The sequence below is a fragment of the Pseudonaja textilis genome, chromosome 1, assembly GCF_049901715.1.
Source record: "Pseudonaja textilis isolate UNSWEBS1 chromosome 1, rPseTex1.2, whole genome shotgun sequence".
NCBI classification, from domain to species: domain Eukaryota; kingdom Metazoa; phylum Chordata; class Lepidosauria; order Squamata; family Elapidae; genus Pseudonaja; species Pseudonaja textilis.
In genome coordinates this window covers 314,881,857-314,898,998 of record NC_141990.1, presented here as the reverse complement: position 1 = coordinate 314,898,998, position 17,142 = coordinate 314,881,857, and the positions used below count along the sequence as shown (strand labels likewise).

At 39.1% G+C, this 17,142-nt stretch overlaps 1 protein-coding gene across 3 annotated transcripts; it reads right to left on the bottom strand.

Annotated features, from left to right (window-relative positions):
- Window positions 1–3,478: 3,478 nt before the first annotated feature.
- Window positions 3,479–17,140, bottom strand: CWF19L1 (CWF19 like cell cycle control factor 1). Of its 3 annotated transcripts, XM_026698807.2 has the most exons (14): window positions 17,032–17,140; window positions 16,388–16,472; window positions 14,764–14,842; window positions 13,735–13,836; window positions 12,235–12,449; window positions 11,275–11,393; window positions 10,095–10,179; window positions 9,127–9,267; window positions 8,459–8,570; window positions 7,857–7,936; window positions 7,100–7,309; window positions 6,469–6,588; window positions 5,574–5,671; window positions 3,479–4,605 (listed from the first exon to the last, which is right to left on the bottom strand). In XM_026698807.2, exons 1-14 carry the CDS (start codon window positions 17,055–17,057, stop codon window positions 4,461–4,463), a joined length of 1,617 nt encoding a protein of 538 aa, XP_026554592.1. In that variant the 5' UTR covers window positions 17,058–17,140; the 3' UTR covers window positions 3,479–4,460. The 3 variants fall into 3 exon arrangements, with proteins under 3 accessions (XP_026554592.1, XP_087778652.1, XP_087778653.1); XM_087922526.1 differs by lacking the exon at window positions 13,735–13,836; XM_087922527.1 differs by lacking the exon at window positions 17,032–17,140 and having other exon boundaries at window positions 13,735–13,838; window positions 14,765–14,842; window positions 16,388–16,445.
- Between the last annotated feature and the right edge of the window lie 2 nt (window positions 17,141–17,142).

Below are 17,142 nucleotides of genomic sequence, written 5' to 3'. Positions count from 1 at the left end.
GCTTTACAAACCTGCTAAGGTTGTAAATGCAAGAATTAGTCATAAAGTTACTTTTTTCACCACTCTCATAACTGCAAATGGTTTCTAAATGAGGCAGCCACTAAACAAAGACTACATCTACCCAAGGGTGGGATTCAAATTTTTAAACAACTGGTTCTGTGGGCATGGCTTGGTGGTCATGTGACTGATTGGACATGGCTTGATGGTCATGTGACTGGCTGGGTGTGGCCAACTCAATATCACTCACATTGAGGCACGCATCTCCTCCCCTGGCCTCTCATGACTGTAGAGATACTGCAACAATCGTAAGTGTGAAAAATGGTCATAAGTCACTTTTTTCAGTGCCATTGTAACTTTGAATGGTCACTCCACACAAGCATAGTACCAGCAAAGGAGGGGGAAAAAACTCCAGAGAAGTTCCTGAGACAGGAAGTCTAGTCCTGCCAAGAATGTAATAAGGGTTAACAGAGAGGCAGTTTCTGTAAGCAACACCAGAATGTTTCCTTCCTGCCTTCCTTACAGGATTAGGCCAGTAATTTCTTCTAACAACCGGTTATCTAAACTGCTTAGAATGTTAACTACTGGTTCTAGCAAACAGGTGCGAACTGGTAGAATCCCACCCCTACATCTACCCCACTTCTTAGAAATAGGCATCAACTGTAAAGTTGGTATACCAATGGAAAAGAACAAGAGGAAAAACAGAAAAAAAAACCATTCTCATTTGTTCAAGTCTGCTGGGACATACTTTTTTTCTGGTAAAGAATTTCACCTTTCCTTCACCGTTGCTCTGGAAATTACTCTGCCTCAGACTCCTGTGGTTTGAGCTTTAAGCTTCAGGTATGAACTTTTACTGCAAAAATGTAGCTCACTCTGAAAAACTGGTTTTATACTTGCGCAAATTAAAACTCAAGATTAGATTAATAGGCATGTTGGCTTCAAGACCTTCATAATAGAACACAAAGAGTATGGTATCCTTACAGGATTCCTGGATTTTACAACCAACCTTAGGCTACCAAGTTTATCCTCCAAACTATTAGAAATATTTTCATCCTGCTGCACAAATGTCCTCAAACTGCAGAATGCTCCCTCTGGCTATCAAGATAGTTGAGAAAACCAACCCTAATTAGCACTTCTTCTGTACACATTTGTTTTTACAGGAAAGAGGAAAAATACCCAATTAAAATATATGGTGACAGTGGTGTCATGTCTTGGTTTCAAAGCAGGGTGTGGATGGGAAATATTGCTCAACTAATGGCCCATAATGGTTCGATTAGAATGGGATTCAGAATAGTATATGTGACTGCTTGTCCTTTCACCTTATAAGATTTTTATGCATCAATATCAAGTAAGTATGTATTGCTATGATTCCAGTGGCAAATATTGCAGAGAACTGAAAGTTTCCCCCTTGCATCCACATTGAAGTATTTCTATGCAAAATATTGCATATTTTTGGATATATAAATCCACTGCAAACACTGAGTTGCTGCTAAACCGGCTGCTTCTGTCAGAACCTTCATACTATCCTGACAGAAAATTGCCAAGGATAAACATTTGTCCACAAAACTAATCCAGGAGGGATTGAATGGAACATAATAATTCATTTGAATAATGAAAAGATGCAACATGTACAGAATTTATTCCTTTGGTATGACATCAACAACGAGCAATTTCCTGATATGTGGGATCTGTCCACCCCGCTATCACATCCTGGTGCTGCAGGTATATACATGAGATTGGATATGAGGCTTTTATAACAATACCACATTTGGCTATTATTACAACAAACTGTACATCTGTTTTCTTTCCTGATGCAAATAAAGAACAGAAAGTAATTCTATTTTATTCTACACTTATCAGACCCCACCTTGAATACTGTGCCCAGGTCTAGGCACCACACTATAAGGATTCAAATAAATTGGAAAAGATACAAAGAAGGGCAACAAGAATGGCTGGGGATTCAAAACTATGAGGATGGATTGATGGAATTAAATGGTCTTGGGAAAAGGCAAGGGAAGGGATATGAAAACGTTCTTCAAGTTCCTGGAAGGATGTTGTATATTATATCTCAGTGAGTTGTAGCTGACCTTCGGAGTCTCTATGGATAGAAGTTCTTCAAACTGTCCTGTTTTTTGTTGCATTACACAATTATTAAAGGTACACTCTTGAAACTTCCTGTTCTGTACTCCGTCTGGTCACCTAATGCTCTGACCTCGTTTTCCTTACATCCACATCGCCCAATACAGGTAACCCTTGACTTGTAACAGTTCATTTAGTGACCATTCAATTACAATGGCACTGTAAAGCTTTTTCAGTTACCACCTTTGTAGCATCCCTGTGCTCCTATGATCAAAATTCAGACGCTTGGCAACTGTCTCATGTTTATGACCATTGCTGTGTCTCAAGGTCATGTGATCACTTTTTACAACCTTCTGACAAGCAAAGTCAACGGGGAAGCCAGATTCACTTAACAGCGGGGTTACTAACTTAACAACTGCAATGATTCTCTTAACTGTGGCAAGAATGATCATAAAACAGGGCAAAACTCAATAAATGTCTCACTTAACAACTGAACTTTTGGGCTCAATTGTGATTGTAAGTCAAGGGCTACCTGTATTATCTTTTCCACAGAGGCATCAGTATGGATGTGCCCAAAGTGCAAAGGGTTTTGTTTCAGTCTCCTTGTTTTCAATGCCTTGGTTGCTATAGTAACGAATGCCTGGGCCTCTTGGCTGTCTAAGAAATACAAAGGCACTTATGATTACAATTGAGTCCAAAATTTCTGTTGCTAAGTGTGATAGTTGTGAGGTGAATTTTGCCCCGTTTTACAACTTTTCTTGCCGTAGTTGCTGAATGAATTGCTGCAGTTGTGTTGTTAGTAAAATGAATCTGGCTTCTCAATTTTGTCAAGAGGTCACATTTATGACATGCAGCTGTCAAAATGTCAGTTGCCAAGTGTCTAAATTTGGATCACATGACTATGGGAATGCTGCAATGGTCATAAGTGTGAAAAATGGTCATATGCTATATTTTTCAGTGCTGCTGTAACTTTGAACAGTCACTAAATGAACTATTATAAGTTAAGGACTACTTGTATGCTTCTTCCGGCACTTTAGTTCAAAACTTTTAGTCTTGTGCAAAGTCCACCTCTTGTAGCCATGTATTAAGAGAAGACCAGTGAGTAGATAATTTTAACTTCTATCTTAATTGAAATGTGACCATATCACCCCCAATCAATGCCTATGAGCCCATTTTGCAAAATGCTCTAACAGTAGGAACAGCCCAACAATGAAACCAATTAATTTAGAAAGAACCGTTTCTTCACTGGATGCTACAGTTTGGATTCCTAGGCTGAATAGGGTGTCCAAGGAAATTATTGAAAAAATAAATATTAAAAAAGATGTAAGTAAATTAAAAGGCTGTTATGTTACATTTGAGAAGTTCCAAATAAGTCATAAGAAACAGACCCCATACGACTCTATTACTGTATATGAGCTTATAATTTCCTCAAAAATAATGATTGCTTCTTCAAAAGTAACAGACTTGTTGAAAATTTTAACTGAGCTCGTATAGATGACTTTATTCCCAGCTGCTAACGCTAGCCAGCAGTTGACAGGAAAATATTTTATCTGTTTTCATGTATTAAAATAACACCTTCTCATTAAAAATATTCATTTGACCAAACCATTAAATATTTTTAACCAATCTCCAAGACTGTTCATTAAGCCAGTAACTTGCTTGACATTAGGATTCATAATCTCTGCCTCTCTCTCAGTATAGTTATTTAAAAACTGAACCATAGCTAAACTTAGAGCTGAACAGAAAGTTTGAGTTAGCAGTGATTGCTTGTCTGCACTGCACATCTGACTTCCCTTATTTTCATAAAACACAGTTAACATGCTCCTTGCCTGTGCATGGTTTTCCCTTTGCACAAGCAGCTTGCCACCAGCACTAGCTTCTCACCATCTCCTCTATTTATACAGCAGAGATTTGAGGCTTCCACTGCTTTCAAAGATTTTAATCTTCTCTTTTTGTGCATGACCTGGATAGCAGTGATTTACTGTCAGAGCACAAGAACTTGGGACACTGTGTGATGCACACTGCAAATCTACCTCCAATATCAGAGGACTTAAACTATTTCTCCAATCTAGGAGGATTCATAGCTCTTAAACTCACTGGCTGGAACAGAGGGGTCAGCCGCAAAAGAAAATCCGAAGGCCTTCTGGAAGCCACAGGCCAATAAGTGCAGCCAAAATGAGACCCAAACTATAGACCAGCAAGGCTTCATAAATAAATAACATTCAGTGAAATATTCACTGGTTCCTGTCATATAAAAGGCCTTCCTTCATGACCTAGCCAGCAGGAAAAATGAACTCCAACCCCTGCAAAATTCCTATGACTTGACAGGAAGTGTCAAAGGAAAGCTGTTCTTCAAGAGAGCTTTCCCACTTCCATGCAGATACTCAATCTGACTGGGCAAAATCAAAGGGCTCAAAAGCTTGACGGAAGTCTTGGACTGCAGCAATTTCTTCATCCCGCCCTGTCTGGCAGCTTCTCCAGTCTGCCCGCTCAGGCATGCCAAGGATGGCCTCACTGGCCAGCACCTCCCTGTGGAAAACAGCAGAACACAAACTAGTGTTACTCTATCATCGTGGCCAAAGTTCCCAACACTGAAGACTGCTTAGTCATGTATTCCAAGGGCCACTTGATGGATATCTGGGTCTCCATTTGATGATCATGCAGAGGGATAAATGAAACAAAGAGGAACAGATGCCAAAGGAAAAAAATGGTGAAGCAAGCCCAACTGAGAAGAAAGACAGGGTTAGCAACTATGAAGCTATAGCGTGTCTTTACAACACTCTTTCTTTCCATTTGATGGGCAAAGTCCAGAACAAAAGATTTCTGAACGGTCTATGTCAGTGGTCCCCAACCTTTTTTGTGCCATGGCCTGGTACCGGGATCACAAAATGATCCGCGGCCTGGTACCGGCATCAGCACGCATGACAAGGCAAGGCGAGCGACCGGCCAGCCAGCCGTCCCCCACTTCTCCCCGCCACCTTCAACTCCTCTTTTGTACCTTTGTCGATGGGCTTCACTTCGGGACGGCTTTGGGACGGTCACTCGGCTCTCCTTGCCTTGGGCGCTGAAAGAATCCTTGCGCCTTAGTTTCGTTTGAAGCCCCCCCCTTCGATGAAACTAAGGCGCGAGGATTCCTTCAGGACCCAAACGCCGCTTTCCAACCGGAAAAGCTCACCCGGAAGCACTTTCTCATCAAACAAGATGGCGGCACCCAGCAAACCGGCGGCCCGGTAGGAAATGTTCCACGGACCGGTACCGGTCCGCGGCCCGGTGGTTGGGGACCCCTGGTTTATGTAATAGTTGGTCTTGGTTATTCTTTTTGTTATTCCTTTTTCTGTTTCTGGATGTTTATTGTGTTTTGCTTTTATTTCCTATTTTTATGTTTCTATCCAAATGTAAGCTGCCCAGAGTCAATCAAGTGACTTAGGTAGCCATTCAAATCACACTTAAAAAAATAGAGAGATTAAATGTGCCAGTGACAAGTAGAATAAACTAACCTTCCAAACTGCAAGGGAAAGTTTTTGCTAATACGATGGAAGAGTTTCTCTCCATTATCAAGCTCAACATAAAAATACGGTGTCCCTGGCTGAGTTATCTGAAAGACAAGAAGCATTTCCATGTAGCAATATTTTGTCCATTCCCTTCCAAAGAAGAGTCTGCGTGGATGATGATGATGATGATAATCATCATCATCATCATTACACATGATCTCTGAAACATGTTTACCAGGCTGTCAGAAAAACGAAAGCAAGTGCCAAAGTTGCGGTGCAACTGGTTTTTTGCTCAGTCAGCAATTTTTCATTCACATCATTCAGGTTGTGACAAAACTGGATTAAGGCTGTAATCCTTTTTGTGAACTCATAGGTCTTTTTAAGCAGGCCACTTTTGACAAGTACAACAAATACGTGCTAAAGTATTTAGGAACTAAAGTGATGCTGGTAATTTTTTATTATTCTGGGTACATTTAGATGTAATATACTGGCAGAGATGCTCTTTGTGAGAGAAAAAAGGTTTGTCAAATTACAGAAGGACATGTGCCAGGGGTGTTGTGAAAGGGATATCTTTAATTTGGGATTCTTTAGATGTATATAGTTTAACTGCAAGAATTACCAGCCAGTGGCAATAGCTGTGGCTGAACATTCGGAACGGAGGACCCTGCTGCTAGAAAGTGCTCAGACTGAGGAAGCCTGATTCGGGAAACACTCACTGACAGTATGTAATGTAATACAAATACACACTGGAACTGCTGACTGAGTATCCTGCCATCTGCTTAGAAATAAAAGAAACGTGCCCATAAAAGAACCTGCTGGGCTGAGATCCAAGTCTTGCATTCCCAGAATTCCTTGCAACAACTCTCTGATATAAACAAAGGAAGCAAGGCTTGACTCTTACTTGTTTGAGAGCTGAATGTTCTGGTATTTCTAACAACTCAATATGACGTTCCTCTGCTTGACTTATGAAGGCTTCCTTAATGTCTTCAGTAACACAACAGGCCTGGGGTATAGGAACAACCTAGAAGAAGAATATTTCACAGCTTTTAGGAATGAAAAAAGGAAGATAAAAAAGCAATATTTAAGGCAACTTAAGAGCGTCATCATTGGGACCAAAGAAGGCCCTCAGCAAAGGTTATCATCATGATGAAAGACAAATGGCTCTCTTGCAGTCTTAAACTTATGAATGTGAAAGAAATCGGCTGTGGGAGATGAAGTACTGAGGACTTGTTTTTCTTCTGGAGTCCTCAGTTTCCTTGCCTCACTTATACTCTCTGTGGTAGCCAGATGCTGTTCAGATACTGTTTCTGGTCAGCCAAATAAAAACTACCACAATATATCACTAGAAAAACATGGTGGTATAAGCAGAACACTTTCTATGAAGAGAATACACAGGTAATGTTTATACTGAAGAAAGGAAGGATATTCCATGATTCTTAGTGCTGTTAAAACCATCAAATCATACCCCAAATATTCAGACATTTTCACTAGAATTAAATTTAAAACATCCTGCAACAACAGAAGTGCCTCACCTGGAGCTGGAGGTGTTGACTCCTATAATTTCGTTCATAAATCACACACCTTTTCCCTTGGGCTTTGAAGAATTTTTTCAGCGCGGTCTTGTACTGTTCAAATTCCTCCACTGCTTCTGAAGCAAGCTCGACTATTGACTGATAATGTCCAATGGGCAAAATAAGGACATGATCAGGGGACAAACCCCCTTTGGCAAGGGCAAGATAACACTAGAAAAAGAACCCAAGAAACAGTAGTGAGAATCATTAGCACTCCATAGCCAATCTCTTGCTCTGTGTTATTCATGTTAAACCGACAGGAACAATATTGACATTCTGTTACACTGTCCAAATCTTTCCACTAACAAAGAAAGAACTATTACAGTCAGAAAAAACTATTTAAAAGTCATCATTAGAAGTTTTTATGCCACTTTATTGACAAAAGAACAGAGAGAAAACAGATTATCACTAAGTGCAATGAAGATTGTGCAGGATGCTGCCAAAAGATAACCAAAGAATTGTGGGGGGAAAAAGAGATTGTTAACATCTGTTTAACAGTGACAGCAACATGTATTATGAATAACGTTTAGGAATGAAAAACAAATACTCTGCTTTACATCTGTCTGATGATCAATATTCGAAAGAGCTGCCACTGATGTCCTATCTAGGTCACCAACAAAGTCCTAATCTACTGTATATTTTCAGTATCTTGTATTATACTGTATATAATTCAGTCTTCTCATCATTAAAGTACAGATATTGGAAAATAAATACTTGCATGAGTGCCAATGGTCACCACTAAATGCTTCTCAACATCTGGGCTGGCAAGGCAAAACCAGCAGGCAGCTGTCGGCAATGCTTTAAAATCAGAGAAGGAAATAGGTATCAGAAACCCAGCAGTGACTTAAAACAGGACATCACCAATGACTCCTATTAAATCTTTAACAGGAGATCTTTAGAGGTCTTTGAAGGCTAAGATGGGTCAAGCGGGTCTCTTTCCCTCCTTTCTCTATTTTGTCACCATTAAGGAAAATGCTTTAATGCATGTTCTGCTAGATAATAGCTCTCAACATACAGCCAAGAGCTTGTCTCAATTTGTTCGGATCAATGATAAGACCATTAAAATCAAAGTCTTTTATCAAAACTTTCCCAAGCACCTTATGTTGTTTTGTGTGAAAGTATTAAATCTGCTGGTCCCCCTGAGCAGTTTCAAAACAAATAACAAAATATTCTACTCTTAGAAGTAAACAACTGTGATCCCTCCACTAATTTATAAAAATGAAAGCTATGTAGCCAACCATGGTTTAGGCCAAAGCTCTTGGTGTAGCCCTGTGCTCTTTCCTGCTCAAAATTTAAAAGATAAACGAGCCTGGTACTCACGGGGCTTGAAGGGTGATCGTTTAGGTGGACGTCTCTCTTCTCCTTTCATAGGTCGTTTCTTTCCTTTAGGCTTGTTGCTTAAATCGAAAAAAAATTGGGTAGCAGATTCCTCCTTTGGAAGCAAAGCAAAATTGTCCGTTAAGGCAGATGGCAAATCCAGAAAAGATTTGTTTTCATGTGTATTTCAGCTTGACATGTTACACATCTGGATTAAAGCTTTTTGAAGAGCTGAAACATGAGGAGTCCCTAATAAACATATGCATGCATGTGTATGAAATAAAAAAAGAACAAGTGTAGTCTTTTTATTTCTAAGGAATGTTATAAACCCAGAATTTTTAGGGAAATCTGGAATCAACTAACTAACAAAAAAGGAGGGAAAATCAGTACTATGTAGAAGAGGTAAGGAAATGGGAAAGTGTGTCTAGTTTGTACTGATGGATCCACAGCCATAAATCTACTCCAAATGTCACATGGTCCTACAAATATCCAGTAGAATTGGCCTTCTCATTAAAGAAAGTTGTACACTTCTATCTAAGAGGATGATACCAGAACCGGAACCCATTCATCAGAGGCAGTGGCAGTGTGTAGCTATCCTAGACCATCCAAAACTATGTTACAAGTTCAGCACGCCTAAGAGATTGGAAAATATGAATGCTGAATCCCTCTACCTTTGCATCTGGTAACTGATATGCAAAACTTTCTCCATCCCCAGGCTTTCGGTACGGGTTCTCGGTGGTGTCTTGGGGCTGCTTGATGAGTTCTGCAGGATCCATTGAATTCATTGGAAGAATGCTAAATGCGTAGAGATACTGAGAGAAAGAAATCACAAAAAAGGAATAGAGCAACAGCAGAAAACCTGCAGGGTACTGTTTAATATTTAAGCACTTTCTAAGAATAGAGGATCCAAGTATGCATTTTCTCATCCAAACAACGAAAATTGTATGTTATAACAAAGTTACAAGAGATGTAGACACACATACATGAATGTCAAAAGGAAAGGGCCAGCCTGTATATGCAGCACATTGTTCCAACTGAAATAGCTGTACTTATTTGCATGCTGCCATAAGGCATATACGGTCAATTTGGTTTTGGCTTAGCATATTTCATGAGTCAGGCCACTGCAATTGGCAAGCCACCTCACAGCAAAATGAGGGAAGTAGCAAAGTAGCAGAGGCAACTGATAGATCACAAGAGAGACTAGGAAAGACTATAGGAGACCTGCAAAAGAGGCCTAAAGGGAGGCTGGGTATAGCAAAGGAGGGATTGGTACGGAATGTGCCTACTGGCCATGCCAAGCATACAGCTTTTTGAGACTGGCTATAATCCCAATATGTTCAGAAGCTCTAATATATTGGATAGTCCTGCATAAACCGATGGGCTTTGTGATCTGTGAGACAAAAGATGTGAAGGCCAATAAAGTAATTTAAAAAAGGAAATTAACAATTAGAGGGATCTCATCCTTCAATGCAAAACATCAAATCTAAAGCAACTTATAAATAGAAGTATTACTGTAGTCAAATTTCTTGACCAAAATTAAATTATGTTGCTTAGGAAAAGAAATATAATCAGCTTGGATAGAACCTGGTTATTTATCTGTTTAGTTCAGGTATGAAAAGGCAAAAAAGTCTCTGTTCACCTTTTTTTTATCAGTGTTGCCAACATCGGCCAGGGCGATGAATCTGCTGACATGTTGCGCAGTTTCTTGAAGAATAGCATGGTTTCTATAGAAAGAATTTTGCAGATTTATAAATAACCCCCTGATCTGAAAGATATTCAATTGCTTTGAAGAAAAGAGAGGCAATAACTCTTTTTAAAAAAAAAATCTATTTGTTTTTGGAAACTTCAGTCTGTATAATGTGTTTATGTGCAACACGAATTCCACATAAAATTGTCCAAGTAGTTTTAACTAATTCCATAAAAAGTTGTTTATGAAAAGAAATTACTTCTCTCTTAAGAATGTAGGGCAAGACTATATAAACAGTTACTATTTAATGACTATGTATTATCTCCAATATCACAGGCAGCATGCTTTCACATGGCAATTTTGGGGGTTACGACTGAAAGGTGTTGGCATGTCTTGATCTTGCTTGTGGGTTTTCTATAATTACAGGCATTCTTCAACTTACAACCATTCATTTAATGACCATGTGAAGTTGAAAAAGTGACTTATGACAGGTCCTTGCACTTACAGCATTCTCACAGTCATGTAATCAAAATTTAGGCACTTGGCATGCATTTATGACATCTGTAGCAACTTGGGGTCATGTGATTGCCATTTGAGAATTTGCCAGCTGGATTCCGACAAGCAAAGTGAATGGGGAAAGCCAGGTTCATTTATTGACTGCATAATTCACTTAACAATTCGCTTGCAGTAATTTGCTTAAAATTTGTGACAAACATAGTCATAAAATCAGGTGTAAGTCACTTAACAACCACCTTGCTTAGCAAGGGAAATTCTGGTCCCAATTGGGATTGTAAATCAAGGACTGCTTGTAGTCACTGTGGGAACAGAATATATGGTGGGCTCTGTTTTGATCTAGTTTATCTATAGTTTATCAGGGGTTTTCAAATCAACTGTATAGAATGCAAAGAATCTATTTCTGTTTTATTTTTATAGTTATAATGTACACTGAAGATGGCATTTAATTTCATTGTATGAGGTGCAATGACAATAAAGTAAAGTAAACTAAATTAATTTTTTGTAGTCTTTATACTTATGCAAATTACTTCATTAACAAATGTACTGAGACAACTTTGCTGCAGTTTTAAAAATGGGTTTACTGTGTACAGCAGTTATTACTCAAGGATTCACATACCTATAAGGAAGTCTTTCATAATTGATTTTCTGAAGACCAGCAAAATGGTATCTGGGCTTTAAACTTGCAGCCAGTAAAGAAACTAACCCTGAACCACATTTCATAGAGTTCACATCTCCCTGTAAAAAAAAAAAAAGTCACACACAAATATTTAATTATTTAAGTGGATTTATATATAGAAAATATATCAATAGTGCTTCCATGGTCTAAATCAAATAACAACAGTTTATTAAACTGGTTTCCTGCCTGACTCTGGGTGGCTCACAACAATCAATCAAAGAAATTATATTCAGTTCATACAAACGATAAAGCCAGTTTGATGTAGTGATTAAGATGCTATCCTAGAAATCAGGAGGCTGTAAGTTCCATGTCCCTTAGGCAAAAAAGCCAGTTGGGTGACTTTTGGTCAGTCACTCTCCCTTAGTCCACAGGGCTATTGTGAGGAAAAGACAAGGTGAGAGAATTCCATATGCTGGTTGCTTTATTTTTTCTCTCACACACACGCATGCACAGACACACACACACACACACACACACACGGGCAGGGGGGAGAGGAGAAAAAAAAATAGATGGAATTAAAAGCTACTAATAATAAGAATGCAAGCACAATGTACTGAGGAGTCTCACTCTTCCTTGCCAAAGCCTAGGTGAAGAGCCAGATCTTCTAAACAACATCAGGAAAACCTTTCTTTAAAAATTCCTGTGAGAACAGTAGTAGTTTTCCTATGTTCTTGTGCCAAATTTGCATTAATATTCTTCTATTTTACCATGGGTTATAATTATTAATATTTTTATTGTTTCATTCTTTATGGTTTAGTCAGCTTTTCCTACTAGGTTCATGTTAAAGATCACAGTTATACTCACTGCCAATCTGGTACATTCCAGCTGCAGACTATGAGTCTTTGTGGAAGACATAAGTCCTATCATACAATTCCTTTCCGTTACCAATGTACTACTTACTGGGCTGTTGCCAAAGGTCTCTACCCCCTTGGGCCAACAAGAGGTGAGCAAGATGTCCACACCTTTGAATTTTGAAGTGGATTGTAAGGAAGTTTTGAGATCAATCACATCCTTAGTACTAAAACAGTGTGCAGGAGCTGGATCTTCTGTGGATTCAACTCCACTGAGATAAGCAATCTGAAGTCCTGAAGCTCCACTGAAGACACCTTTGCGTCCTATGCATATAATGGAACATGATTCAGGCCAGAGAATTTGTAGGAAACATGCTTTAACATACTAAGGAATACCTAGTCCCAAACTATGCACGGTATTTTAATTGATAGAGGAATATCTCTGTTTTGTGCTGAAAGTTATTATTAACTGCCCCTTGCCCAGTCTTTATAGAAGACACATGAGAATGTGTCAGTGATTCACAAATTTTTCAATGTATGTTTTGGCTTAGCATACTATGTAAATTCAGTGACAGTCTGGCATACATAAAAAGCCAAACAGAGAAAAGATTGAAGAAGTATCACATTTTTTCTTCTGAAGAATGAATTGGAGTGGCAAGATTAGATGAACCTAAGCCTTACTTCCATCTCCATACTGAACTAAAGAAAGGGAATCTAGTCAAACAGGGAAACACACAAAAAGGTTACATTTGTTTTGTGAGCTGCATTGATTACCAATTTGTTTCCACACTGAATTAAAGGTACTGTTTTTGACCTTTAAAGACCTACATGGCTTGGAGCTGAAGCAGTTGGAAGCACTACTTCTCTCGGATTACATCTGTCTATTCCACCAGATCCAGCAGAGAGGACCTGTTGTGGATCCGATTTCATGTGGTGAGCCTCTTTTGCTGTGGCTCCCACATTATAGAATGTGTCTCTCTCTGAAGTAAGGCTGGCCTCATACCTTTTAGCTTTCTGAAGGTCCCTCCAGACCTGGCTGTTATCAGCAGGCTTGGGGACCCGGGAGGAACTGGCAAATATTGAGATGGATCCTGGGTAATTAACAGTTCCTCCCTGCCTAATCTTTTTATTCTGTTTGTGCCTTTTATAATTTTAAACTTTTTGTAGTATTAACAATATTAATATTAATTTGTATATTTTGTTCTTCACTGGGCAGTGTAAAAAGATGAATGACTAAATAAATAAAACAAAATGTCTTTTCTTTCCTGCAGATGCCAGCACTTTTCCAAACTGCAAATAAAATCTAGACAGAACTACAATGAATAGATATATCAACCTGCTTGGAGGGAATAGGGAAACAATTGTGGATACCTCTGAAAATTCACATTCTAAAAAAGGACATCATCTAAACAAAGAGGGAGTTGGTCAGCACTCAGCTCTTTCTTGCCTCCTAGGGGCTTAAGAAGCCCTTTGATCTCTGGAATCATATCAGCCAGTGCTCAGCTATGACTAGCAAATACCTACATCACAAGAAGCTTATATGAGAATCTTGGAGAAGGCAGAAATTCCAATTTAAAATTATCTCATAAAAATAAAACTTCCATGTTACCTAGATAAGTGATGTTCTCAGCTAGTTCACATCCGCTGACATCAGGAAAACAATGCACGGTTTCATCATTATTGGCACCCAACACATATGTCTGTATAGGAGCTAAGGAAGGACCCCCCCTCCCCAAAAGTACAATTAAAGGGGGGAAAGCCAACAGAAATGCATCTTTAGCATAAGCAAAATATTTTAATTCAAAGTTTTATTTTACACATGACATTAATGTTAAATTTAAGAAATTCCTTGCCATTCCAGTATATGCTGAGGAAGAATCTTTGTGCTTCTTGCAAATGATAGTGAGGATTTTCCTTGTTATCTGCTACTTAAAAGCATTATCTCTGTATTTTTGGACAGTAATACAACAAAAATATATGACTACTGTATAATTCTATTCAGTACAAACTTATATGGCTTCTGTTTTAAAAGATTTTTCTCTATTTTTCCTGGGGCACAGAAGCCAACTGATGTTTCATTTCTAGCAGGTGTAGCCACCTGCTGTTCTATTTCTCTGTGTATCTGACAGTCACAATTTTGCCTGAATTAAATTGAAACATTTATACTTTTGAAGTTGTATATGTTCTATGAGCTTCTGAACAAATAGATTAATAACAAAAATTGTAGTTATACATGAAGAATGATAGATACATGTTACATTAATGCTTATTTTGATATGGAAATCAGTAGTATGCACATTTAATTTGTGATCAAAATATCAGTGGCAGTAGGGAATAGTAGAGAAATACTTTGGTTCAAAAAGGTGGGACAAAGTACCTTATAGAAATGTTAAGAGAATTTATCTGAACTGGCTTTGGTATGTATACAAATACCAATATTTCTCCTTGTTAAACTTATGGTGAAGAATTTTCATTTGTTATAGAAAAGTCAGCAAGCCAATTTCCTCAAGCAGCACAGCCTAGCCATAGTAAATAAAAATGAGGTCTAAGCTGCAGTGACAGGTTTGTGAAAAAGATTCTACTATACACTGTCAGTTGCAAAGACCAACAGGTCTTGCTGAACAGTCACTTTCCTTACCTTTTTTTGCTCCTGTTTGATAATCTTTCCATTCTGAATCTTGAGCAGAGCCAAAGAAGTTTCCCACACACACAAGGAACTGTAAGAGCATTTCAAACAATTGTTATAACACTGATTGGAATAACTGTTCTGACTCAAGCCTTGTTCAAAGCAAACAAACACCAAAGAGATAAAAGCAAAACCTTTTTAATGTTTCTCTGTGAATTCTGTTCATTCACAGTAAAACGCTATTAAAAACTAATTGTCTCAGGTAAGAACAAGCCTTGCCAAGGTTGTGCAAGGCTGCCAAGGACAGTAGATTAAATTGCAAGGAAATAATCAAAACCAAAAGTCTCCAATCACAAACCTGGATAGTCCAAACTTCCACAACACTTGAAGTGCAAGAACTTCTTTGCTTCCTGCAAAGAATCCCACCTCTGAGGGCTGCCTTTTATCCTTTAAGGGAGGGGCCATTACCTTGCAGCCTTACTCCAGAGTCGCCTGTGCTGCTGCAGCTGCTCTTTTCTTCGAGCAGCCCTGCATGCACGTGTACTGGGCACAGGCTCCTCGGGGCCCTCTGCATCACTGCTACTAGCCTTTGCAAGTTCGGAAGGCAGCACTCCACTCTGATAGTCCTGGCCCCATCCCTGAATCACATGCAAGCCCCTCATCCGAGTCCTCGCTCTCTGAGACCTCAGACATTCGCACCTGCTGCCGGCGAACCACAACAATAACCAAAGGAGATGTGTCAAGATGAAACTACCTCATCTTTAAAGTGCTCCCTGTTCAATCTATGATACAATGGCCTTCCTAGCTATTTCAGCAAGGCCATTTAAGTATAGTAGTTGTTTATCAATCAGTTAAATTTTAAAAAAGAAAAGAGCTGCAGTGCATATTTACTTATTTCAATATTTCCCCCTTCAGGAAATATATAAAAATGTTACTTCTTAGCAATTTCAGCTAAAGAGGCATAATAAGCTAATTTTAAGATCAAGAGTTCAGCTAAGGTAGTGACTTGAAAAATCTATACGGACAAAATGCCAACAATTTTTTGGGATGAAATAATTAGAAGTAGAAAAACGAATAAATTTTGAGGTGACATAATGAAATATTCTTTCAAAGCAGAAACAAAAGTGATGAATTCAACAAGGGTAGTCCCAAAGGGCTTTTTCAAGAGACAATTGGACTTTATGGTTTTTCTTTTGAAAATGTTTCACTTCTCATCCAAGCAGCTTATTCAGTGAGAAGCTTCTTGGATGAGAAGCGAAACATCTTCAACTGAAAAACCAGAAAGTCCAGTTGTCCCTTGAAAAAACACCTTTGGTACAACATGACCTGCATGACTGAGAATTTCCATTTAACTCAATAAGGGCAGCTTTAACAGACTTTTATTTGTGTATTTTCTCCATAATGCATTCTGCTGGTATAATTTTGTTAGTGTTCCACCTCTGTGCAGTTTATCACATTTTTTAGAAGGAGGAATAAACAAATTGGTGATTGTTTGGAAAAAGAGAATCCAGTGCCGACATAATGTATTGATTCCTCACTTGGCAGGTACTGAGACAGACTGGAAGGACTATATAAGACTGAAGTATGTTCCATTCTGAAGTTTCAGTGGTAGGAGATGTCATCCTATCCTACTTACATCAAACGCTCCACTTTTCTTCTGAACAGCTTGAACTCTGGAATATAAAGCTCCAAATTTTCCTTCTACATCTCCACAGGCCAACCTAAGGAAAGAAACGAGCATGTCTCAAACAGAGAAAAAGCCCCTAAATCAACAAACTAGGCAGGGCACCCTGAGGAATAAAATAATCTACAAAATTACTGACAAAAGGGTTCTTAAGTGACTATTTTAAAGAAATGTAGTGACGTGAGCCAGAGAACTCAGGAAACATCTCCATTCCCCAGGCAGCCAGAGCCCAAGCAAAGTGTGGGCTCCTCCATCTTTAATTCACTTCAAATGAAGAGAGATGTCAGGGGTGGCTATTACACTCCAGAATCACATCATTCGTCCACTCAATTGCCATGTTTTTTTTGCAGCACCAGCTGCCAAGATTTTAAAGTCGGCTTTCGAGACTCCCAGAGATCTAGCCTGGGATCTTTTGATCTTGAGCTCAGAAACGCTGCTTTTAAACTACGCCCCTTCCAGTCCTTTGCTGTCTTTAACAGTCTCATTAAGACCAGGAGCTTGATTTTTATCCTGCCGAGATCCCCCGCAACCTCGTTTTAATAAAGAAAAGGGACTTCTTTGGCCAGCCCTTTTTCCCCCTCGCCCTTTTTCCTCACAGGCGCAAAGGCTTCTCCGGCGCCATCACAACAGCGGCACCTCACAAGCATTTCCGGCCGCCTTCTCGGCGCCGTGCAACAGGCAAAGTGCTCCGCCGGAAACGCGAAGGA

Bases quoted from the DNA above. Each gene is read 5' to 3' on its own strand.
- CWF19L1 (XM_026698807.2), bottom strand. From the start codon at position 17,057: ATGGCGCCGGAGAAGCCTTTGCGCCT. The intron at 14,843-16,387 runs GTAAGTAGGATA...ATGCTCTTACAG, and splicing joins AGAAAAGTGGAGCGTTTGAT to TTCCTTGTGTGTGTGGGAAA. The intron at 11,394-12,234 runs GTAAGTAGTACA...TTTTTTTTACAG, and splicing joins AGACCTTTGGCAACAGCCCA to GGAGATGTGAACTCTATGAA.